The sequence below is a fragment of the Xenopus tropicalis genome, chromosome 10, assembly GCF_000004195.4.
Source record: "Xenopus tropicalis strain Nigerian chromosome 10, UCB_Xtro_10.0, whole genome shotgun sequence".
Lineage (NCBI taxonomy): Eukaryota > Metazoa > Chordata > Amphibia > Anura > Pipidae > Xenopus > Xenopus tropicalis.
The window spans coordinates 42,744,603-42,770,017 of NC_030686.2; the positions used below are offsets into that span (position 1 = coordinate 42,744,603).

General features: G+C 42.2%; 2 protein-coding genes across 7 annotated transcripts in view; both read right to left on the reverse strand.

Annotated features, from left to right (window-relative positions):
* LOC101734097 (fer-1-like protein 4) overlaps window positions 1-827 on the reverse strand; it is a 52,902-nt gene extending 52,075 nt beyond the window's left edge. For both annotated transcript variants that reach the window (XM_031894421.1, XM_031894420.1), the window contains exon 1: window positions 607-827. In XM_031894421.1, coding sequence (XP_031750281.1) covers window positions 607-685 — 79 coding nt within the window. In that variant the 5' untranslated portion in view covers window positions 686-827. The remainder of the gene's footprint in view (window positions 1-606) is intronic.
* Window positions 828-7,327: 6,500 nt separating this feature from the next.
* Window positions 7,328-24,881, reverse strand: cpne1 (copine I). Of its 5 annotated transcripts, none has more exons than XR_004220615.1 (17): window positions 24,773-24,881; window positions 19,163-19,291; window positions 18,421-18,600; window positions 16,885-16,959; window positions 16,523-16,594; window positions 15,623-15,706; window positions 15,277-15,366; window positions 14,865-14,963; window positions 14,470-14,556; window positions 13,683-13,742; window positions 13,370-13,503; window positions 12,522-12,576; window positions 11,672-11,723; window positions 11,193-11,326; window positions 9,230-9,466; window positions 7,622-8,595; window positions 7,328-7,562 (listed from the first exon to the last, which is right to left on the reverse strand). XR_004220615.1 is itself a non-coding variant. In XM_012971805.3 (16 exons), the coding sequence occupies exons 2-16, from the start codon at window positions 19,289-19,291 to the stop codon at window positions 8,479-8,481; spliced, it is 1,605 nt and encodes a 534-aa protein (XP_012827259.1). In that variant the 5' UTR covers window positions 24,773-24,881; the 3' UTR covers window positions 7,328-8,478. The 5 variants fall into 5 exon arrangements, 2 of the variants coding, with proteins under 2 accessions (XP_012827259.1, NP_001027494.1); XR_004220616.1 differs by lacking the exon at window positions 14,865-14,963 and adding an exon at window positions 15,012-15,107; XR_004220617.1 differs by lacking the exons at window positions 14,865-14,963; window positions 24,773-24,881 and adding exons at window positions 15,012-15,107; window positions 22,049-22,162.
* Between the last annotated feature and the right edge of the window lie 534 nt (window positions 24,882-25,415).

Consider the following 25,415-nt stretch of genomic DNA (forward strand, 5'->3'; position numbering starts at 1 on the left):
GTGCCTATGGCATCTTACAGCAGCCCCTCTGGCATTTGCCTGAACCCACAGCTTGCCAGTCCCAGCCTGCTAGTTATCATATATATCAGGTATTGTCTTATTAAAGAGAAAAGGTAAATCAAACAATTGCCTAGTTTGGCTAAATACGATTATATGGGAAATGACAATGCTTTATTCCGGACACTGGAGCTTATACCTGTACTGTTTAATACTACACTGGGCATTCCCTAAACCAAGGTTAATCTCTGTTCAGTCATGTAGCAATTCCTTCGTTGTCACTGGGATTTACAGAGCTTTGCCACAGAAGCCTATGAGTTATATCAGTTATATTAGTGGAAACAAGTGCATGAAATCTCCCTATGGGTTCTACCTAAGCCGTACAAAGTGAGCCCAGGAGCAGCTTTGTGTTCTACTGAGGACATTCCTTTCTTGTACAATATTAATTTCTTTACAATCACAAACCGGGCACAAGGCAAATCTGCCATGCAATGAGAATAAGAATGCAATAAGCAACTGGCAGGATATACAGTATATACAGTGACTGGCCTCAGTGGCAGCTGTGGGCAAGAGAAACACATAGGTACATACAGATCACTCGGGTCTTACCTCGAAAATTGAGTGTCACCTGTCTCTCATGTGTCCCCGGCAGGTTGGTTACCCGCTTCAAAGAAACGCTTAAAGCCATATCCAGGCGGTTACTATCCCGTTACTCTCTGTACTCCCAGTAGGTTTGCTGCATGCCGGTGCAGAGGGGACGTTGCTGTGCTGCCCAGAACTGTTCCCCCACCTGCACGGCTCTTGGATTCTACTCGCTCAACAGGTTATTCGTGACACAGGAGACCTGCGGAGCGAGTTCCACACACCTTAGTTCTCAGTCAGATTGCTTCCTTATACACACACATCCCCAGGGCCTCTTATCACATCAGCACTGACTATTTACCAACCCAGAATTTATTTTCCACTATTGGACTTCCCCGGGGGTCCCCTCCGGTACTGGCAACAAAACTCTCTCATTATCCCATCAAACGAACTAAAATTCTCCTTTCATTCATGTATATAAAAAGGGTAATTTAACGGGAACTTTTAAAGCCATGGAATTTAACTTGCATATGTAGGATTTTATAGGGGTTGTTCACCTTTAAATTAACCTTTAGGAGCACCATTCCGAGACCATTTGCAATTGGTCTTCATTTTTTATTATATGTGGTCAGGGTCGGATTGGGCAGGCAAGGGCACCAGGAAAAAAACCGTGGGCCCAGCAGGCCCAGACCCAGTCCCCGGGGGTTCCCGATGGCTGCTGTTCTCCCTCCCCTGGTCCACCCAAAAGTAACTATATTGTATTGGGGAGGGGGTTGGGCAGGCAACAGGGTCCCTTGGATGGTGCAGGGTCATCATTGGGGCCCCTTTGGGGGTGTGGGGGCCCCTGGGGTGGCAGCACCGACCCTGTTTGTGGTTTTTAAATTATTTAGCTTTTTGTTCAGTAGCTCTTCAGCAGCTAACTGGTTGCTAGGGTCCAAATTGCAGTAGCAACCAGGCTGGTTTGAATAAGAGACTGGAACATAAATAGGGACTAAAAGATAAGTAATAAAAAGTAACAATAACAATAAAAATGTAGCCATAAAGGGCAATCGATTTTTGGCTGCTGGGGTCAGTGACCCCCATTTAAAAGCTGGAAAGTAAAAACTGGAGATTAACTGAAAAATTTCCAAGAATAGGCCATTTTATAACACAGCATTAGTTAACCCGTCCCTTTAACAGAGAAATTTATATTTGCACACTTCCTAGTCAGCGGCGTCCACTGAGAAAAATGTTCCCCCTGGCTTGTCAAAATACTGCGTCTGCGATCAACATACATGAAACATACAAGTTACATACAAACACTGTGATATCGGCAGTACAGAGACCTCAGCTTAGTAGAGCTTACTCTAAAACTGCTGCAAGCTTTAACCTAGGTACCTGTAAATACTTTAACTATTCAATTTCATGGAAATCCTGTATTATTTTGTTCTACTTGTAAAGCATTATCAACCTAATTGGTGGGAAATTGTGTCCATATTATATTGTATATACAAAACAATTGCACACATTACAGCTGATTCCATAAACAGACTGGATATAAAGGGAAACAAGAAGCACTTATGGGTCTTAATGAAAAAAGTAAAGTGCACAAAATTTAGTTGATGTTTCCGTTCTTCTGCGACCTTTCACAAGATAAACAATCCCATTGCACCTTTCTATTTTACCATTGACACCTTGTGATGAGACTGAGGCATCACTTCTTTATTTTGTGTCATTTAACACTAGGAAGTATAATGATGCTCTACATCCTTGGTAAAATGAGAACATGACTTTGGATACAGTACAATATAAAATAAATCACTATGAATTACATAATTGGATTAATTAAAAAATCAGTATTGACCTTGCACCTAGGACCACATGAGCAATGTGTGGGTTCAGGCAAAATGCCTGTAAGGTGCCATAGACAGTCACTATTTATTGGGCTGGGGGGGCTGTTTGGGCCTCTGGGTACTTGGAATGCCAGGACCCAGGCCCAGACTGGCAATATGTGGGTTCTGGCAAATGCCAGAGGGGCTGCTGTAAGATGCCATAGACAGTCACTATTTATTGGGCTGGGGGGGCTGTTTGGGCCTCTGGGTACTTGGAATGCCAGGACCCAGGCCCAGACTGGCAATCTGTGGGTTCAGGCAAATATCAGAGGGGCTGCTGTAAGATGCCATAGACAGTCACTATTTATTGGGCTGGTGGGGGGGTGTTTGGGCCTCTGTGTATGTCTATCTATTCATGGGGTAGTTAAGGAGAACTAACCCCTCCCAGACAAAAACCCCATTCACTGCCATCTAATGAGCAGTTGACGGTAATCCCGGAGGAGTACCTTCAACTGTACATGCTCCAGCAAGTTCCATGTTCCAAAACTGATCCGAAAAGAACACAAAGATTTAGAAGATGGAGCCTGCTAGCTCCGATGCACTGTTCTGCTTGTATAGGTCAGCTTTACTATCGGAAACTCTATTCACTGAAATAGACTATGCAGGGAGGGGGTTCATTAGATGGCAGTGGATAGGGGCTTTTGTCTGGGAGGGTTTAGTTCTCCTTTAAGGACGAGTGACACAAAAACATGAAAAGGTTTTCTACAGTGCCGTAATAACATTGCATGTTACAATAACGGAAGGGCCCGGTGTGAACAGCAGCCCCTAGCCTGTCCCTCCCACCACCTGCCCACGCTAAGGTAGGTAAAAGAGCAGCAAGGAAGAAGGAAGATATCCTTATAAATGGTGCTTAGTAATGCCATTGGTTAGATTTGATAAAATCTGATTGTCTCCTTAGTCTAATGCCTAAACTTATATTGCTATACCATAAAAAAGTCCCAGGGTGACTAGCAATTATAGTCAGTGGGGGAACCTAACAAATTGACTCAACTTGCAGTTTCAGTCTCAGTCCAGGAAGCTAAGACTATGGCACAGCCAGGTCCAGACTGGGATTTAAAATAGGCCCTGGCATTTCAAGCACACAGAAGCCCAAACAGTCCCCCACAGGCCTGGGCATAACTCTTCATTACAGTTTTCCTATAGGGCGATGATACACAAGGAGATTAATCGCCCAGCCATTAATATCCTCTAGCGATAGTCCCTCAGTTCATTGAATGCTTTCCTACCAGCAAGAATGTAAATTACTAGTCACCTGATATCGTGGGTGGCTAATCTCTCCATGGGACTTCACCATTAACTACGGCCAATTTAAGCATCTTCACCTAATCGCTTGCTGTTGACATTTGCTCCTCTGACTCGAGAAAAAGGGGCAATGCTGCCTCCCAGTGGTAGGAATGTGTAAAAAACGGTTCTTTTTTCAACACTAGGCACATTTGCACTTGTTAGTAACACACGGCAACAAACAAGTGTTTAACTCACTGAAATCTGCCTGAAATTGGGTACAGACAAGATGACACCCTTCAATTGGTATACAAAGGGTGCAATGCCTGGGTGCTGCTCTCCTTGTCCATAAATGAGAGATGCATATAAAGGCTTCATTTCATGACAGTAGGTTCTGGGAGTAATTGAGCGTTCTTTTCTCTTTCATTTTCTTTTTGTAGGTGTACTCAGGGTTGTTTATGACTTTTTGCTGCTGCCATGTTTTATAATGTTACAATATACTGGTTTCATTGGACGTCCATTTGATCCAATTGTTCATCAGGTCACGGTCTTTATCATTTGACTTGGTTCCGTGTATGTGTGTGGCCAAACCAGGCAATAAATATCTACCTGTTCAGCTGTCAGGTACAAGGTACCCAGCAACACAAAACCCTTCTGTGGCCCAGTGGCTTCACTGGATTTACTAAGCAATAACGTCTCAAACAAGCATTGCTCAGGTACACAAATCCATACTTAATCAGTTTAATCTCCTTTTAAAGGCTTTAAAAGTAAAAAAAAAGATTTAAATGAAGATCCTCTTCATTGTTCCTTTGGTTTAAAAAAAATGCTAGGATGTACACAGGTACAGGTCCTTCCACTGCACTCAACTATGAGAATGCCACGTATGCCATCAGGCCTGGACTGGGATTCAATATAGGCCCTGGCATTTCAAGTACCCAGAGGCCCAAACAGCCCCCCCCCCCCCAGCCCAATAAATAGTGAGTGTCTATGGCATCTTACAGCAGCCCCTCTGGCATTTGCCTGAACCCACAGATTGCCAGTCTGGGCCTGGGTCCTGGCATTCCAAGTACCCAGAGGCCCAAACAGCCCCCCCAGCCCAATAAATAGTGACTGTCTATGGCATCTTACAGCAGCCCCTCTGGCATTTGCCTGAACCCACAGATTGCCAGTCTGGGCCTGGGTCCTGGCATTCCAAGTACCCAGAGCCCCAAACAGCCCCCCCCACCCCAATAAATAGTGAGTGTCTATGGCATCTTACAGCAGCCCCTCTGGCATTTGCCTGAACCCACAGATTGCCAGTCTGGGCCTGGGTCCTGGCATTCCAAGTACCCAGAGGCCCAAACAGCCCCCCCAGCCCAATAAATAGTGACTGTCTATGGCACTTAACAGCAGCCCCTCTGGCATTTGCCTGAACCCACAAATTGCCAGTGTGGGCCTGGGTCCTGGCATTCCCAGTACCCAGAGGCCCAAACAGCCCCCCAGCCCAATAAATAGTGACTGTCTATGGCATCTTACAGCAGCCCCTCTGGCATTTGCCTGAACCCACAGATTGCCAGTCTGGGCCTGGGTCCTGGCATTCCAAGTACCCAGAGGCCCAAACAGCCCCCCCAGCCCAATAAATAGTGAGTGTCTATGGCACCTTACAGCAGCCCCTCTGGCATTTGCCTGAACCCACAGATTGCCAGTCTGGGCCTGGGCCCTGGCATTCCAAGTACCCAGAGGCACAAACAGCCCCCCCAGCCCAATAAATAGTGACTATGGCACCTTACAGCAGCCCCTCTAGCATTTGCAGGAACCCACAGATTGCCAGTCTAGGCCTGTATACTGTTGCCATAAGAAAGCTATAGAGGCAACCAGCAAAAACCTATTTCTTATTTAGAGAAAAGCAACATCAATGTTAAGAAGGTTGCTTTCAGCGAGTGCTGGAGTCTGGAAACTGATAGTTGTACTCTGCTAGAATGTGAAAATGGTAGACTAAATAAAAGAAACCAGTTAGTTTCTAAATCCCTGCTCTGAAATGCTGTATGTAGAAGGTAGAGCATCCCATTAGATACAGCTTTGATGGACACTGCTTCATGGAGGTGTAAGTTCTATTACGCTGACATTTTCAAGGTCCGTTGAGGGCTCCACAACTCTCCTCTCCCCACCAGCAAACTCCATGGGACCATCTCTTCCTCTGATCCTCCTACTGGAGACATGTTATCCTTGTTTTTTACCATTTCTAGAAACCTGAGATTTCTCGTGTTGCGTCACAAACTCATGTTTTGGTGTTGTTTATAGAAGAAACAAATGGTAATTAGTAAGAAACCAGATTCCAGTAAACAGGTCCCAAAATAGTCCTTATTATCCAAAATAGCCCTTATTGTTGTGCTGATGTGCAGCCGTTATGAGGGCATTGTTCCATAACTTGACCAAATACCCACCCTGCTACAATAATAACTAGTAGCTACAGCAATAGATGTTGGACTTTTGGTTCATGTGCCCTTTGGAGGTCCAGCCTTTGGCCAAGACCCTTTTTAGGCATCTTGCACTGGGCACAGCAATTGGGACTCTTGCATTTCAATTCACGCTCTTCTCCAGGTTCTGGTGCCGGCACTTCAGCACGCTCACACCTACATACATGCCCTTCTATGCAACCTTGTGCAGGTTCAGCCACATGCACACAGCGTGTAAATAGATGCTAGGACACTCGATCCAGTGCAAGGTGATTGTCTTTCAGATTGTTGAATGCGATTCCTGGTACTGACCATTGGTCTGTTTGTGACTACTGCTGATTCTGGTACTGACCTTTGCCTGGCTTGTGAATATGATTTTGTCTAAACCTGCTCCTGACTTTCCACTTCGATTACAGCTAAGTGCCTATGAACTCTATTGCCGGCACCTCTGTTACTCTACATCTGAGCTCATTCCTGGGCTCTGGGTTTCCATAGGAGAGCCACAGGGGAGGCTATTATTCATCAGACCCACACCAGCCCCCTCTGCTTATAACAACAGATATAGAAACAAAGTATATCAGCCATTCAGACAGACTTCCAAGAATATCTGGTTATGCACCACAAATCTCATGCTAACTCATGTGCAAGCTGGACATGAACTAGTTGTATATAGGCCAACAAACTGGAATTCTGTACAATTCTCACTCTATGTGGCCTTCAGGCTGAACCTCTGCTTCCATAGCTCCAGCCCCCAGCCAAGAAAGGGCAGCTTCACAGTTTGGTAACAACCAGTCTACAGTGTCAGTTTACGACCAATGCAGAGAAGGTATTTGGCCTGAGTTCCAGAGCTCGTAACAAACCTCTGAAGTTATATCTGCAATCAGTGACCTGCACTCCACCAACAGTTTAGTGACGCTTGGGCATTCCAAGATTATATTTTGCAATATTTATAGCAGCTGTTGTTGAGCAACTCCCAGATAGATCCACAATCGTTGGAAAGCCAATGGTTTGAAGTTTAATAGTATTTCATTGCTTTCTCCAGCATTCTTCTAAGGATCCACAATATAATCTTACATATTCTACCATTCGGTATGTAGATTCCACGAAGCTCTGTTGTACTAAACCCTCATATGAATGTAACTGACAACAATACTCCAACATTATTCACTCAATACCTCCAGAAAGTGCTCTCCATTTACATCCGCAGAACAGATAAACAAGTGGTAATCACAATCGTCATTATTAATTATTCAAGGAAAAAAAATGTCAAAAAAATATAGAAAAACAGTGTTTGGTTACATAGGTGTTTATAGTATTTGTTTTATATATCAGTCACATTGTACCTAAAAACTATTATGAGTAAAAGTTTGTAATGGCAACAATCTGGTTTATGTGCTTCTCAGACATATATGTTCTATAAGTATTGGCCATTCTGTTATTTGTAACAATAATAAACCTCCCCATTTTTTTTTTTTGCAGCTTTCAGGAATAGGCAGCCCACCCAGGATTTGGAACACACCAGGCAAACCATTCAGAAAGCTCTAGCAGCAGCCATAATAGGAGCACGGTTATCTCAAAGGCACGGCGGGAACTATAAAAATAAAGCATTTGGTAAATGCAAAAAATAAATCCAGCATTCAAGAGAGCAAAGTAGTGCACTAATAAAGTCTATTGCAAGTCCAAGGCAAGGCAACGTATGGCACAGGAAGGTATTTGGTACTATTATACAGGCACTGGGCCTCTCTTACGCCAAAACTTATCGTTCCAGCAGTCTGTGGGTGCAAAGAGTTTTGAAACATTCACTCAGTTAGATGCTTCTGGCCCTTAATACTTCACAAAGAGCATTTTCTGTATAACAAGCTAAGGGGCTCATTATAACAAGTGTTTACAGAGCTCTAATCATGTAAACATCAAATTAACCTTTGAACCCAGGCCAAGCGCTTTATAAATATAGAGTAACATGGATAAGAAATTCTGCAACAGATTTGCCAATTCAAAAAGTGCAGCCTAGCTGATTTTTCAGACATTCTACATTCACACAAAATGTACAAAAAAAAAGTCTACACAAAACTATTAACTGCTACAAGTGGTTGGTAACAGGTACGGGCACCCATTAAATGGCCTGATTGCCCAATTCCTAATAGCCCCTGACCCCAATGTCCATCATGTTAAAGGTACCCTGGAGTTGTGCAGACCCCTGTGTATGTTGGCATGGAAATTTGACAGAGTAAAATAAGTGTGAATACAACAGGCTATGATACATATATAAAAAACGAATTGAGAGAAAAAAGGGGGAAATCCAGTATTTGCTATTCTTCTGCTTGGGAATGTGAGAAGCACCTTGTCGAAGGGTAACAACTCCGAGATATCTCCTATGGTTTACTCTTCTCTGGAAGCTTCACAGGGCTCAGACCAAGCAACTTGAAATAAGAGACCAGTTGTTTGGGAACCTCTGCCAGAACAGCCTGGCTTAGAGCTTCCCGAGGTGCCTGCAAACACAAAAAGAAAGCCTCAGGTAATAAAAAGTGCAGTAAGAAACACACAACTGGCCGCACAGCGAATTCTTCATCAGGACTTTTGAAGAGACGCCGAACATCCCCAATGGGAACTTTTTTAAAGCTAATATGGAGACTAGAAAATGAGCACCCCTGCTTTCCATATCATTTTAAGGGCAGTGGAGCTTTGCCCTTAATACAGGGCAAAGCTATATTTAGGTCTGGTCCTAGGCACTGGAGGGTAGCCCCCTAAAGCTGCTACTATGGGCCCTACTGCGGCTATATGGTACCATCCTGCCCCAGGTTGCAGGATAACATGAGCAGCAAATACTCAGCACTATAAGATGTAGTGCATCCTGGAAAAGGAGGGCCATACAAGATGATTATGGATGTAAGGTTTTTGGGCTTATGGTTATGCTGAAACAGTACTCCCAATGCCTAATCTAAACCAAGCACAGTGTCAAGAAGTTGTGCTTTTTTGTTGCGCTCTATGACCAAGTTTTTTGGCCAATGCATGAAATATATCAGCATAAAATTGCTTAAAAACATACATGGAATGTATGTAGCCATTCAGTAGTTTATAATGATATATCATAAAAATACAAGGATTAATGAAGAATCTACTCACATTTTGAAACTGGCGGAAAGGCACAAACTGGACAATGTCTCTTGCAGCTGGTTCCCCGCTGGAGGACTTTAGAACTCCGTTGTCCCCATCCAGGAATTCCATAGCCTTGAAGTCTGCGCTGCCCACTCCGATGATTATGATGGACATTGGCAGTTTGGAGGCTTGCACGATAACATTTCTGGTCTCATTCAGGTCTGTAATTTCCCCATCGGTGATGATCATAAGCACAAAGTATTGCTGGGAGAGGAAAGCAGCTGTTAGTCAAATTACTATCAACTAGCATACACAGGTATGGGAACTGTTATCCAGAATGCCCCACAGGATTGTTTTGCCTCTAATAAGGATTCATTCAGTCTTAGTTGGGATCAAGTACAGGTACTGTTTTATTATTACAGAGAAAAGGGAATCATTTAACCATTAAATAAACCCAATAGGGCTGTTCTGCCCCCAATAAGGGGTAATTATATCTTAGTTGGGATCAAGTACAGGTACTGTTTTATTATTACAGAGAAAAGGGATTCATTTAACCATTAAATAAACCCAATAGGGCTGTTCTGCCCCAATAAGAGGTAATTATATCTTAGTTGGGATCAAGTACAGGTACTGTTTTATTATTACAGAGAAAAGGGAATCATTTAACCATTAAATAAACCCAATAGGGCTGTTCTGCCCCCAATAAGGGGTAATTATATCTCAGTTGGGATCAAGTACAGGTACTGTTTTATTATTACAGAGAAAAGGGAATCATTTAACCATTAAATAAACCCAATAGGGCTGTTCTGCCCCCAATAAGGGGTAATTATATCTTAGTTGGGATCAAGTACAGGTACTGTTTTATTATTACAGAGAAAAGGGAATCATTTAACCATTAAATAAACCCAATAGGGCTGTTCTGCCCCCAATAAGGGGTAATTATATCTTAGTTGGGATCAAGTACAAGGGACTGTTTTATTATTACAGAGAAAAAGGAAATACTTTTTAGAATTATTTGTTTAAAATGGAGCCTATGGCCTTCACCTAATACGTAAATTTCTGGATAATGGGTTTCCGGCTAACAGATCCCATACCTGTATACCCTTTAATAAAGTGGAGATGTAAGGAGACCTTCCTTTATTAGAATCTAATGACCATAATAATTCAAACAGACACCTACAAGCATTTTCAAACTACTGTGATTGGCTTACTCTGCATGAACTATTAAAGGAACAGTAACACCAAAAAATGAAAGTGTATAAAAGTAACTAAAATATAATGTGCTGCTGCCCTGCACTGGTAAAAGTTGTGTGTTTTCTTCAGAAAGTCTACTATAATTTATATAAATAAGCTGCTGTGTAGCCATGGAGGCAGCCATTCAAAGGAGAAAAGGCACAGGCACATAGCAGATAACAGATAAAACTCTATTGTATTCTACAGAACTTATCTGTTATCTGCTATGTAACCTGTGCCTTTTCTCCTTTTTTCCAGCGTAAATGGCTGCCCCCATGGCTACACAGCAGCTTATTATATAAATTATAGTAGTGTTACTGTAGCAAACACACCAGTTTTACCAGGGCAGGGCAACAGTGCATTATATTTTTATTACTTTAAAGCTCTTTCATTTTTTGGTGTTACTGTTCCTTTAAGGTCTCTACAGTTAGTGAGATCAAGCCCGAAAACAAACATGGCTACAGACATGCACACATTTTTAACGGAATTTGAACAATTTAAAACCAAATTGCAAGGTTATTTACTGATGCTGGAAACATCTTCTGGTGTCTTCCGGTTCAGTTATCACTCAATGTGCCAGGAGTGAAAGAACCATTCCAGTTATGCTTAAAGTGACCATGAACCTTTTATAACTACTACTCTTCCTTTCAAATCACCACACATTGTATTAAGGCACAGTGCAGATATAAATATTTTATTTTTATGCTAATTTCCATTTAGTTTCTTCAAATCCTGACCAGACTGACAGTATACTTACAGAGGCAGTTTTCTGCTGAGCTGCAGCTGCCGCAAACTGAGTAACGTGGTTGATGATAGGAGAGAAATTGGTTGGGCCGTAGAGACGGACCTGAGGCAGGGCCTGACGGTAAGCATCTACTATGCCCTGTACACCTAGAAGGGGACACAAACGTTAGTTAATATCTGTCTCATATGTATACTTACACCTACTTATGCTTACACCCAAAGACCATTTATCCCAAGGCTGAGATGCACTGGATGCACCCTAGAGGCACCGCAAACTCTATCTGGGACCATTACAAAAAAATTGTAAATTGATGTACATAAATAAAACATACCATGTTTGTGTGCACCAAATCAAGGCACCACATCCTGAGTTTATTATTCTATGTATAGCCTCTGCTTCATAGCATCTAACACACAGGACCTCAATCTTGGGTCAAAAAAACCTAGGCACACACTCCCTGACAGTTCATCTATGCTCTATGGATATCCTACCTGGGCAGTAAGGATTGCTTGGGTTGAAGTTCAAGGCAAACTCATGCGATACCTAGAAATAAAACCAAAAACGTTGTCCAAATAGATACTTTAGGAGCATGCATATTGCATAAGACTGTCAAGGAAGTATAATAGACCCTTTTAAGGCAATGACACATGAAAGTATGCATTTCCCTGTGGTTAAAGGTGGGATGGCAAATGAGCAAATCAATCCCCCGAAATTCCCACTTTGGGTGAGCGATATTGTACTAATAAGATTGCACTGCAAATAAGGGGATATGAGAAGTCGAAGCTGCCCTGAGGCAGTCTTTTGGAGGCTACAATTTTAAAAATTTTTTGTCTCTTAAAGTTACCAAGAGCTGCTTTTTGCCACCCCTCATAACTTGCAGGGTGCTGCTGCTTGGGGCGACTTTCTCAACTTGCCTCATGGCAGCAGCACCCCTGGAAGGAAGCACCACCTCAACGAGCTGATCCCATCCGACAGAAAAATCAAACCTACCTAATCGACATCTGGACGATTTTTGGCCAGATATCGCTTGGGGATTCCTGTTGAAGGAGGCCCATACATAAGCAGAAAAGCTGCCAAATTGGGCTAGAGGACCCAAATTGGCAGCTTAAATCTGCCCGTTTATTAAGCCAAATTAACCTGCAACAATTCAAATGTTAGAAGAGGGGATGGAATTTTCAGAAGACTTGTCACCCAGGCATTTTTACTGCAGGTGACAAATCTACCTTTGTGTAATTGCTCTTAAAGCTACAGAACATGTGTCCCTCCGGATCAACTCAGTAGGTACACTACATATAGTATCTTTAGCAGAATGTTGGTTTCACTGTATTTCAAGTTACTTACTTTCCAGTTTGGAGGGATCTGGGCTCCAAACCCAAATGCTGGGAACATCTTGTCTCTAAGGAAGGAAGCACACAAAGTGCAGTGAGTAACACAATTCCCAGGCAATGCTCCAACTGTAGACTGTGTACACATTTGGGTCAAACTTCTAGATTTACAGTGGGTATATCCTATATATTCTATATTTTATTTGAAAGCAAGTTTCAATGCTTTCAAACAAAATACAGAGAGAACAATTTTAGTTTAAGCTTTGTATTTAGTTAAAGGAACAGTAACACTAAAAAATAAAAATGGTTTAAAATAATTAAAATATAATGTACTGTTGCCCTGCACTGGTAAAAGTTGTGTGTTTGCTTCAGAAAGACTACTGTAGTTAACAGAAATAGCTGTTGTGTTGCCATGGGGGCAGCCATTTAAATTGAAAAAAGGAGAAAAGGCACAGGTTACATAAGGAGATAACAGATAACTGTGTAGAATACAATGGGAATCTATGGTACTTATCTGTTATCTGCTTAGTAACCTGTGCCTTTTCTCCTTTTTTCAATTTAAATGCCTGCCCCCATGGCTACACAGCAGGGTATTTATATAAACTGTAATAGTGTTTATGAAGCAAACACACAACTTATACCAGTGCAGGGCAATAGTACATTATATATTAATAATTTTTATGCACTTTCATTTTTTGGTGTTACTGTTCCTTTAAGGCCATGAATACTTTTCCCAGGCACTCTACATGCCTGTATGGTAAGACCTTGGTTACCACCGAACATCCAGTACAGGTATTGGAGAAGGGAAGAAGAAAACTTTTGATTACACTGTCATAACAACAACGGCATTAAAGGGATCCTTACGTGTCATAATCTTGAACCACGTTTCCCACACACCAGATTGCTGTCAGGTACTCATTGACTCCATTTGGGCTGATGTAGTGGAGAGAGTCAGGGGACTTGGGATCCCCATTGGAGCCAGTGAAATCTATACCCACCTGTAGCGACACAAACACATGCCATGTAATTGACAGACACTGCTCTCACTCTCACAATGACAGTTCAACACAAACTATGGCATACAAGCTTCCAAGGTGAAACAAAACTGGCACCTTACCATTAACTAACATTTTGGGCAACAGTAATTCAGTGTAACTTGTGTTCTCACATTACTCACCGTGAAGTTGATCTGACAGCCTCCCATTATGTAGTCCAGGAAGGAGTACTCCACATCGATCTTCGGGAAAGAGTGGTATAATCAGATTAGCGAGACAGGATCAACTCTAACTTTGTACAGAAAGGGTCTATCCAAGCAGTCTCTCACTAGTCATGTTTAGGTATTTTGTAACATTACTCTCATTACTATAAAATCACTGAGTAACTTTTTGCCTTTTATTAGGCAGATCATAATGGAGATCTGCACTAATGGCAATTTTACCTTTCTGACTAATTACAAGGGCAAATAACTCTGTGTCATTTGCTTTCCTGCATTGTACTGCTTTTATCTGATAGAAGGACTATGACTGCTTCTCTTTCTGACAGCAAGAGTGTATAAGAGATTTGTGACGCAACAGGCATATAGAAGATCTGTGCCTCTTGTGTTTGACACAATGAATATACTGAATAATGGTGGCCATACACACACCGATACTATAGTCGGTGCATGTATTGTGGGAGACAAGGTGACCAATATCTGTAAAAGCCTTGGATATCAGCTGCCCCGTCGATCAGGAAGGACTGAAAAAGTGCCTGAACATTGTAACATTAATGCTGAATCATCAGATAGGGGTGAAGAATTGCTTTGTTTTTTTTTACCTGCATGTCTGATGATTCAGCTCAAACAATCTTTCCTACCAATGGCCATGGGAAAGATTGTAACTGTAGCGTGGATGGCCACCTTTAATGTGCCTCTCTGGGGGCAGACATATAGTAGGTAGTGTTTTGGTGTGGCTGATAACACTTACTTTGCATGATTTAACCCTGACAACGCCAGAGTTCTTATAGTTTTTCTTCTTTTGTTTCTTCTGAGGATTGATACAGTCAAACTCCACCTAAAGAGGGGATTGCACAAAATGTAAATTACAGCAAGATATAAAGTCATTAAGCCTCTCTCATTTGCTCAGGTACTCATGCATGGTTAGATTTAGGTTGGAAATGCATTACACTGTCAAATTAGGAGCCCACGCACCCCAAAAGCCTTTGTACTGATTGCAAACGGAATCCATAGCCACATGCCAAGATCTACAAAAACAGAATCCATATGAATACTGCTGGGCTAGTACCAAAATGATCAGGAAATCCTTGTATAATTTGATCAGAAATAGGGTAATGGTACATTAAAATAATAAACCGAGCTCACCGGAGTACCTCCTCCAGCCTTCTGCAGCTGAGACAGGTTAGTCTCAAAAATCCCTATCAAGTCATGGGAGCCATCACTATCATAGTCGCTACAGTGTACCTAGAGAGAGAGAGGCAGGCTGTGAGAAGAAGAAGTCATAAGGCTCACCGCTTGATCCTTAGCCTCCAGCAGCTTGGCAGCAGTGCACTCGAATTCTCCTATCAGGTCAAAATCGGAGCTGTCATCATGATCGCTTACTGAAACCTGACAGCAAAACAGGACACAGAGTCATTCCTTTACTCACAGCTCCATCCAGCAGCTTATTCATCCTGTCACCTGAGCTTTAGCCATGTGCCGATACACATTGTACAAACAAATATTTTGGAGGTTATCCAGTTCCATTAAGCTTACCTTAAAGTAGATGTGCCCTTACCTTAATGGGTTTGTTCATGTCCCCACCACAGAAAGTCTGCAGAGGAACGCTGAACTTCTTCCAGGTAGGGTTGAGATTGTTCTTGATTACCTGGATGTATACAGAATATAGAGAACTATATATTTGTAATATATGGCTAAGTGGACATTGCAGGTTATGCTTGTGACTAAATCAGTCCTACATCTACATTAATTACAAACACAAAGTAAACAACATACTGTGAGCCTAAGGCAGTGATGCTGGACCTAAATCCTTACAGTGTTGCTCATTTAAAACTCTCATCTATTCCCCAACATCAAAAACTTCCTACTGCAGGCCAAGAATATTTCTGTGCAATGCATTTTACCTCTGAGCGGTATACTAGTTGCCAGCTTCCACCATCTGTTTGCTTAAAGAATTCCAGGAATGGATCAGATTTGCCAAGGAAATCCTAGGGAAACAGAAATTAAGATAGTTTGTCTCATTCCTAATTTATGAACAGGCGCCTAAGGTACCTACACGGAGCATACCTCTGTCCCCTGCTGAATTCCCCAGCAAGCCAAGATACCTCCAATATTTACTGTTTAAAATTGATGTTTCAGAGCACCACACAGCAGCTCTCACGCCAGAAATGCTGGACACACAAACTTAGGGCATGGCAGTGAATCTAAATAATTTGATGTGTTGTCATTCACTCTCCACCATAAAATATCCTTTTACAGAATTGCATATGTACAATGCCTAATGAGCACATTATTTGGCTATACTTTTCATGATTAATTAGTGCTTTGTAAAACAAACAAAAAAATAGGAACATACAAATGTATGAATGTCATTTTTCATTTGGTTGCTGCCCTTGGTTTGTTCTGTATTCCACTAACCTCTGTAACCACTGACATGGCTGCATTTGATCTTAGTTGTGCCTGCAAAGAACCTTCTGAGATTTGCCAGTCTGCTAGCCCTCGGTGAAGTACCTCACCATACTGACTATACCCTGGGAGTGCCCAAAGATCAAAGGTCTCTGCCAAATACCAAAGACACTTTCTAGAGTCAGTAGTGTATTTTGCTGTAAAGCTAGCTAAATAATAAAATATATAATCCTTTCAATCTGCACAATGGGATAACTGCACTGGTGATTCACAGGGGGGAACTAACCAAACATGTCAAGACCAAAAGAAACCATGAGCAGTTTCGACCAGGGACCCTGTGAGTTCAATATTGTTTTATGTTGTTGGGCAATCCAAGCCATTCCACTGTCAGACCATACCTTATTGTCAAGATTTCTGGCTTCTACATCCATGTTAATTACCCTGGTGTCCTTCATCTCTTCGGCACTGATCTAAAAAAGAAAGGGATGTGTCATAATGAAACCAATGTGCAAGTAAAACACAAAAGCACAGGCTTGGTTCATATAAATACATAAATAAATGAAAAATCCAGTGATGGGTCTTAACATTTTTTGGATTATTTACACCTAAAAATAAAACTGTAAATGATAGAATAAAATATTTGCAACACACACAGTATAATATAGCATTAAAAACTACACCATAAAATCATGACAGTGTTCCAAGAAACACAGAAATATTCTGTAGTCATAATAATATTGTAGCTTCTTGGTAAACGTACAGTAATGCTTCCTTTCCCAGCTGGCTTTCCTTGCTTCAGTTCCAAGGGTCCCTTTATCTTCTGACTGGACACAATCTGAAGGAAAGAGAGTAAAGGCCCATATTACAGAAAGTTTAAACTAAACTCTATAGTTTTGTTAAAAGATATTGGATACTTCAAACAGAATACTATCACACCCACAATCAAAATATACTTAAGAAGTTGAAAATATCCAGCTGTCAAATTTGATATTTGTTTTATCTCAATCAACTGCTTATGAATTCTGTTAAAGATGATAGCATACTGGAAAATTTGCCAGAAGGATCCCAGACTCCTGTTGTCAAGCCAAGCCTGGACTGGCAATCTCGAGATTCTGGCAAATGACATAGGGGCTGCTGCCACAGACTATGAATATTTATTGAGCCTGAAGGGGGGCTGCTGGGGCCTCGGTCTACTAGAAATGCCAGGGCCCGATTGAATTCCAGTCTGGAGCTGTTGTCAAGAATGCCTAATTATGAAAATAGCTGCAATTTTGGACGTAAAACGTGGTAAAAATGGTGCTTTGTTTAAAGTAAGAAAATTTAGCAATTTGTATCTAATACAAAAAGGGATTCATTACTACAGGATAGTAATTGTATGTATATATGTATATCTTTATTTATAAAGTGCTACTTATGTACTCAGCGCTGTACAGTAGAATACATTAATACAAACAGGGGGTTATTAATATAATAATAGATAAATACAAAGTATTACAATAAACACAAATAAATAAAAGATACAGTAATTGCCAAGACTGCTTTAATTTTACAGGTAAGGGACCTGTTATGCAGAAACACGTTATCAAAAAAGTTCCAATTACAGGAAGGCCATCTCCCATAGACTTCATTTAAATCAAATAATTCATATTTTTAAAAATGATTCCCTTTTTCTTTATAATATTAAAACAGTACCTTGTAATTGATTCCAACTAAGATATAATCAATCATTATTGGAAGCAAACAACCTTATTGGGTTTATTTAATGTTTAAATTATTTTTAGCATACTTAAGGTATTTCGATCCAAATTACAGAAAGACCCCTTATCTGGAAACCCCAGGTCCCCATTCTGAATGACAGGTCCTATACCTGTACTAAGACATGCGGCAAAAGATTCTCACTGTCCAGCTGAATGTCTCATATGCTATAGGCCTATAAGCAAGTCAAAGAATGCTTTGGAGCCAAGAATACTGTAATATCCAAATGGAATCCTTATCTTAATGCTTTACATATCTGGTTATGCCAGCTGCTTAGTGCTGATATTGGACCCACCTTAAAAATTGGGTGTAATATAGAATTTTAGTTCAAATTATATATGTTTAACGCCCTAAGCTGGATTCAACACAACTTGCCCGTTTCATATCCTGGCCCCATGAAACCAAACAGCAATTCAAAGCTACACACAAACCAGCACTGTGCCGATAATTGCCTGGGTAGCAATCCAGCCCATAAACTGTCCATGTGTACAATCTCTATGTGCAATGATACACAGACACTGCCCAGTCAAGACCACCATACCTGTCCAAGGGTGCACTGATAGCCTCCAAGATAATCATCATCCGAAAGGTCGACTGATTTATTGTCAATGTCGTAGATCTTAAATGCCATGGTTTGCACTTTCTCAAAATAGTAATCGACAATGGGTTTTGTGGAGAATTCTGGGCTCTGGCAGTTCTTGATCCTCTCTGTACGTGCCAGCTAGGGGAGAAGGGGAGAAGAATGCAATGATCAATGCAAGGATTAATTAAACTTCTATCATTTGTCATTTTTATTTCTTTATTCTTTAAATGTGTCCCTATAGTACTGCCAAAAACACAGAATACTACTGTGAGCATGCCTGGTGCTAATTTAAATTGTGCCGGAAGGTTACTTTTCTGCTCAACAAGAAAATATACAAAGTGATCAGAGCCATATTTGGCTTCATATACCTAAAGCCTTACAACAGTGATTACCAACCAGTGGCTGAGGAGCTACATGTTGCTTGCCAGCTCCTTGGATGTTGCAACCAGTGGCCTCAGGTGCTTATTTTTGAATTCCTGGAGGCATAAAAACCAGAAGTACTGCCAAACAGAGCCTCCTGTAGGCTGCCAGTCCAGATAGGGACTACCAAAAGCTAATTGCAGCCCTTATTTGGCATCCCCAGGAACTTTTTTTAAGCTTGTGTTGCTCCGCAATTTTATTTATATTTGATAGTGGCACACTGGTAAAAAAAAAAAAAGGTTTGGGACTTCTGCCTTAGGGATCGAATGTGTCTGCTTACCTCTATCCATTTTCCATCTCCAACATTTTGCATAACCACGCACAGGGGATCAGATTTGGAACCAACATCTTTGTCCAGCAGATCTGTACAGGAGATGGACAGCTGAATCTTGGTCACGCACTGAGCCATCTACAAAATAAAGACAAGCAATTTCAAGAACTGGCTTAATATATACTGTATATATACACACACACACAGACCAATTGCGGATGACTAATCTCTCTGTGGGACATTAGCCTAAATGTCAGAAAATACCCTCCTATAGACAAGCAAGATTTGGTACAAGTGTGGCCTACCTTATGGACTTTTAAAAAAATATCAGGCAAAATTGCTCTGTGTGCCACTGACAATAAAAAACTAAATAAAACCAGGGCGATTTGTTTTGCCGTCTAAGGCCATAATACTTGGCCTGAAGCCATGCCTGCCCAACCCCTACTTGCTCACCACCCCACCACCACCATAACCTTCCAACCCCACCAATAGCACTGAGGCACATACCTCTGCTGCCTATACCTAGTTCTCGTGGAAGCAATACACATAGAAATGGTTTTGTCTGTTTTCGCAGCATTCTGGGTAATACATTTTGTGTATTAGCAGATACTAGTAATTTTTGTACTGGTAAGTGAGTGTCTATGGCAGTCAATGGGTCAATTTAATTTATGGCAGATTTGGAACAGAAAAGGATCCCAGATACCCCAAAACAACCAATTATTTTTACTACAAAGCGAATTGTGCCTTTTATAGGAAGCAGGATGTGTCTAACCCTGCATAAATAGAGTGACTAGTTGAATTCAATTTGCCTGTACCGAGCGCATTCCACGAAAATGAATCATACCAACACAATGTAGAAAATCTGTCTTTTGTTTTTAATGGGAACAGTACAGCCCAGGCTTTTGTAAACTGGCTTGGGGGCAGCGGAATATAACTAAGAGGGGTGCCAACTGTACCAGTAAGGCTGGATCCCATCACTGTCTACATTTAATTATTGTAACGATACACAGGCAGATTTGAGCTGCCAATTCAAGTCCTTTAGACTAAGTCGGCAGCTTATCTGCCCATGTTTGGTGGCCCCGATAGGCCTCTCTGATCGATATCTGGACGAAAATCAGCCAGTTGTCAGGCAGATTCGATTTTCCCATCGCTTGGCTCATTGATGCAGCCCCTATACCCACTGTTTTTAATTCTATCATTTGGCCCTAGGGTGGGCATATCGGTAGATGATTCGTTCGTTCGGCAACTTTGCCAAATGGGCCCTCCAGGTTCAGTGGGCCTAAGAAGCGCAGTCTGACATAGGTCATCTGAAAGCAGGGATGGTCATGGTTGTCCTGCAAGTGTTTAGGCATGTTGTACCTGTGTCATTTACAACTTTCCACACTGGTGGATCATTTAGTATGTTTTGGCACCACACAGGTTCAATACTTGGGCCAATATGCTGCAGTCTTGGTTTGGAGTGGCTAAGATGGTAGTTACTGTACTCTTACTTTAATTACCATTACTCTATTTCCTGGGTTTATTGTTAGCACTGTACTTTCCACTCCAAGGCAAAGCGTTGTGTTGTGGCTGTGCCCTTGATTGGGTTAGAAGGGAAGGGGCCTGGCTAGGAGACCTCAGAAAGGGTTTACAGGGAGCTCTAAGTTTTGTGACAACTGCTATTACATTATTGTCATTTTTTTCTGGGTTTCTTTTAGTTACTTAATACAATGCCCTGCAGCTTCTGAAATGATAATCTGGTTGCTAGGTTCCACTTACTCTAGCAATCAGGCAGTGGTTTGAACTGCACACTGAGAGATACTTAGGAGAAGGTTTATATGGATAGATAAAATATAATCTAGCTCCAAGTTATTGAGACTAGAGACAATCAATAGCATTTCTTAATTGAAGTTTGTGTCATGCTGAAAGTTTATTCAAAGTGGATTCAGTGTTTGAAGAGGTGCTGGGCATGTCTGCCCTCCGGTAGGCCCACAGTTCTGTGGCAGAGCATGGCAAGTCCCAAAGTTGGGGCACCTGGTGCCCATTTTATTTACCTGGGCCCTCTGTAGCTTTCTAGTTACCCCTCTCAGAACTAATATCTGACACGTCAGCAAATAGCTGAATTGTGAGCCACAAAGCAACAGACACATCCCGAGAGATGAAATATGCTTTCATTGAAAAGATAACTTATGTATTTTAGCATTCTTTAAAAGGCACATGTATTGTGATCACAGATTCCTTACACGCCTTGCACACTACAAAAGAATAATGCATCCGAGATCTGTTAAAATGCCAAGGTTAATCCCTGTGTAAACCCAAAGGCTCCCACACACCCTGCCACTAGCTCTGGGCTCCCATGAAGCCTCTGTAAGCCGGCACTGCAGATGTATGTTTGGTTCCTGAGCATGTTCCCACAATACCTACTCCCTATCCATTGACTAGGACTTGCCCAACTGGTCTATCCAGATTCATCATTCTCACTCTCAGTAATAGTAGATGGTCAGAAAAGGGAAGAGAAGCTTTCTGATAGTTTAATCAGATTGCAAAAGCAATACCTACTTCCCAGGCACCCCCACCCCCACCCAAAGGCAGTTGCTGGGTCTGCTTCTTCTCTTGCTATGCCCCTAAGCCATTTTGCATTTGTTCCGGCTGGGGTAAACCAGGGGCATTTCTGGCCCCTGAGCTGCCTGAGGCGGCTCCTACGATGTCGCCCCCCCACTTCCCACTTACCTTTACACTGCTAGAGTGTAAAGGGCACACCTCTAGTGCAGAGAGTATATTTACCTAATTTTAATGCTCCCACCTCAGCATGGCTGCCTGCACTGGGAGCTCCCTCCTAGTACAGGGAGCATAGTGCCCACTACCAGCGTTTTTTGCAGAAAATAGTATTGTTTCCCCCCACCAGACTGGCCTTACCTCCTGGGGTGGGAAATAAATTGCCCTTTAAAAAGCAAACAATCTAGCACAGACTCCTCCTTCTGAATGTTACTTTAAGCAGAGATCTGTAGAGTTGCTGCTCCCAGCCATGAGGATTCCTAAGCATGAATGTTAAAAGAAATGCTCAGAACCATAGAGTTGATTGGCTTGAGAGAGAGGGGGAATACCTGGGGGATGGGTTCTCTCACATTACATAGGAAGAGGAGTGACGCAGCAGTGCTGTCATACTGGTCCTCCCGTTACCTTAGGCCAAATACCTGACTTGTATTAAGGAATCTGTGCATTCTTACAGCCAGAAGGAGCTTGTTTTTGCTATATGGGGTTGCTGTTCTAAGGATAAATACAACATTTAAAACCCAGCCCATTTAATCCAAGAATTCTATAGGGCATCTGGAAGGAGAGCGAGTAATCGTACTGTCCAGCTTTGGGGCTTTCGTCATGTTAGAAATGCAAAGTTCCACGCTACGCTCTATGACACACCCAGTAAGTGCCGGCATTAGCCCTAGGCAGAGGGTTTCCTATTTTCTTGACAGGTGAGGACAGGCATCTTGACTGTTGCTTACTTGCCTGAATGCACCGCAGTATTTCAAATGCCAAAGGGGCAGTTCCCCTTCACAAAACTTAAGGTGGGCATACACGGGGCGATTCTAGCTGCTGATATCAGTCCCTTAGGGCTCTGGCACACGGGGAGATTAGTCGCCCGCGTCAAATCTCCCGTGTCTCGGGCGACTAATCTTCCCGAAATGCCATCCCACCGGCGAAAATGTAAATTCCTCTCGAGGCAACTTGCGCGACTTCACTAAAATTGCGCCGCCGCGTATGCCAAATCAGCCAAATATAGATCGGGCAGGTTTAAAAATTTAGTCGGATCGGGGACCACATCGGCTCGTTGATGCCGTCCCCGAACTGACTGCGCCTATTAGACCCCAGGGTCAAATGACCAAATTAGCCTGAATAAGCCCGATATCGCCCACCCATAGGTGGGGATATCGGGAGAAGATCTGCTCGCTTGGCCAGGCAAAATGATATATATTTTTTTGTATTTTACCATTTCCCTAAAATTGACAGTATAAAAATAAATCCGTTTAATTTCTGCCCTCAGGCAGTAGCAGCTCACCAAACCTGCTCACAGCAAGTGATGCAACCCCCGCTCTAAATATGCTAGTTGCAACTTCTGCAGCATCGGATTATGGTGGTTGCGGCTTGCTGGGAGCATGGGGAAAAAATGCTGCATAAGGCTAATGCAAGACTTGGCTGGTAGCCCCTACGCTGGCATCAGCCTCTCCCTGTGCCTTCAACTGAGCCATTGTGTTTGCCTGGGCACGGGTGCTGGTACAGGGAGAGGCTGATGCCAGCAAAGGGGCTGATTCTTGGCCTGCTTTTATCCACAGGGACGAGAATCAGCCCCATCTGCTAGTTACATGTGGGTTGATCTGCCCTTGGGTTTACCAATAGGTTGGATGGGTCAGGGTTGAAACTACCATTGTGGGTTCAGGTTGGGTGCGGGTCAGACTGGGGGAGTACACTCTTTCTTTGCTCCCGTCTTTCTCTCTTGGACCTAAGACGAGCGTAGAAGTAGGGTACAGAGCGGAAAGACATGGGTATGGGTTAGGGTCGGAATCTACACTGGCAACTTTTGCAGGTTAGCATCGGGTACAGATTAAGTTTTTCCTGACCCGCACATCCCTACTTTCTGGCATTAGCCTTATGGGTAAAAAATACAATTTGCATTAAAATTTAGACTTTGCCCTTCTATCTAGCCACCAGCCCACTGCATTATTAGGAATAATAATATGACTTATACGGTATATTAGTGATACAGTTTTACATAGGGCAGAGTTATGAACAGATATACACAACAATACAGGCATGCACATCAATAGCCCACAGGTATACAGTTATCTCCATGACTCAAACACTGCATATACATACCAGTTTTTACTTTAAAGGGAGTGTCAACCCAAAAATTACATTTTTCCTAATAAAAAGTCCTAATGAAAAGTCATTATCTATTTAAAATGGTTTTAAAGTTATTTATATATACTATTGAAAGTAGTTTTGTTCTTCTCTGACCTGAAACAATGGTAAAAGAAGGCAGCAGATTAGCAGACCAGTAAAGAGGAGTAAAAGACTGACTTCTGATACCTCGTTTCAGGAGACAGAAGCTGCAGTGCAGAAAAGTAAATAAATACTGCTTTCAATTGCAATTACAGCTTATTTTAGTTTTGGGGTTTATATCCCCTTTACACTTCTTTGCTGGCAGATTGAGTAATGGCAGTGGATCCTTCCATCCCTGGAGTGGGAAGTGATACAGAGAAGGTAGGCAACCACTGGCAGATGAGAACAAAGCAATGCACTGCAGATCTTACAATCCCTCCCGCCTTTACAAAAAGGGTGCAGGCCATAATGTGATGTCAGCACTGTGCAAAGTCTTACTAAATGGCAGTTAGTTATAGCAGGCTCTGGCACAGGAGCTTATTAGCAAAGCCTGGGAGTTGGTGGAGAGGAGGCTGCAGGGAATGTGCCTCTGCTATAATACTGTTTGGCATGCACTGCTCAGCAGAGTTAAGCACAAACAGATGGGAAAGGACTGCCCTACATGCTCAGCATTCCCTCTGCAAACAAACAGTGCAGTGTTATCCTGCCTGAGATATACAGTATTTGCTTTAGTTACTGTGAATGGATAAAGGCTGGTGCACTTACCTTTAAAGCGTTTAGTCCAGCAGAATGTGCTAGCTAATGTGCCACCCAAGGTACTTCTGTTATGGGTGGGGCACCTTCCTTTCTGGAAGGGGCAGTTCCCAATGTGCAAACATCACTGGATGACTCTGCAGTCACTCAATAGGCAGGGTGCAACCCTTTAATCAGCCCAACTGCAAAACTGAACATACAGGAAATGAACATGAAACAGAACACTGAGAAGCTACTAATATAGCATGTAACAGACTCTCTCTCTATATATACATATTTATATCAACTACACCTATAACATAAAACTATAAAACCCCATTTATATATATATAGAAAGAGTTGTATTACTAGAGCCAGCTTTTTGGAGAGGCTGCTTCAGGCAGTGTGGGGAAACTAAATGCCTCTGGCATTTATACATATCATTGGCATGTCACATATTGTCTCCCATGGATAATACAGTATGGGGGCATCAGTTTAGACTATAAACTCTTGTAAGCAGGGCCCCTTTAACCGGTAGCCCATATTTTTTGTTGTTAGCCCCCTTTTGTTTCTTATGCATAAGTTGTTGTGCTATATGCATAAATGTTAAAGTCAGCTGTTAGAACAGTATTATATGAATATACAGGCTGCCATGCTGTTTCCCTTAGACAGTACA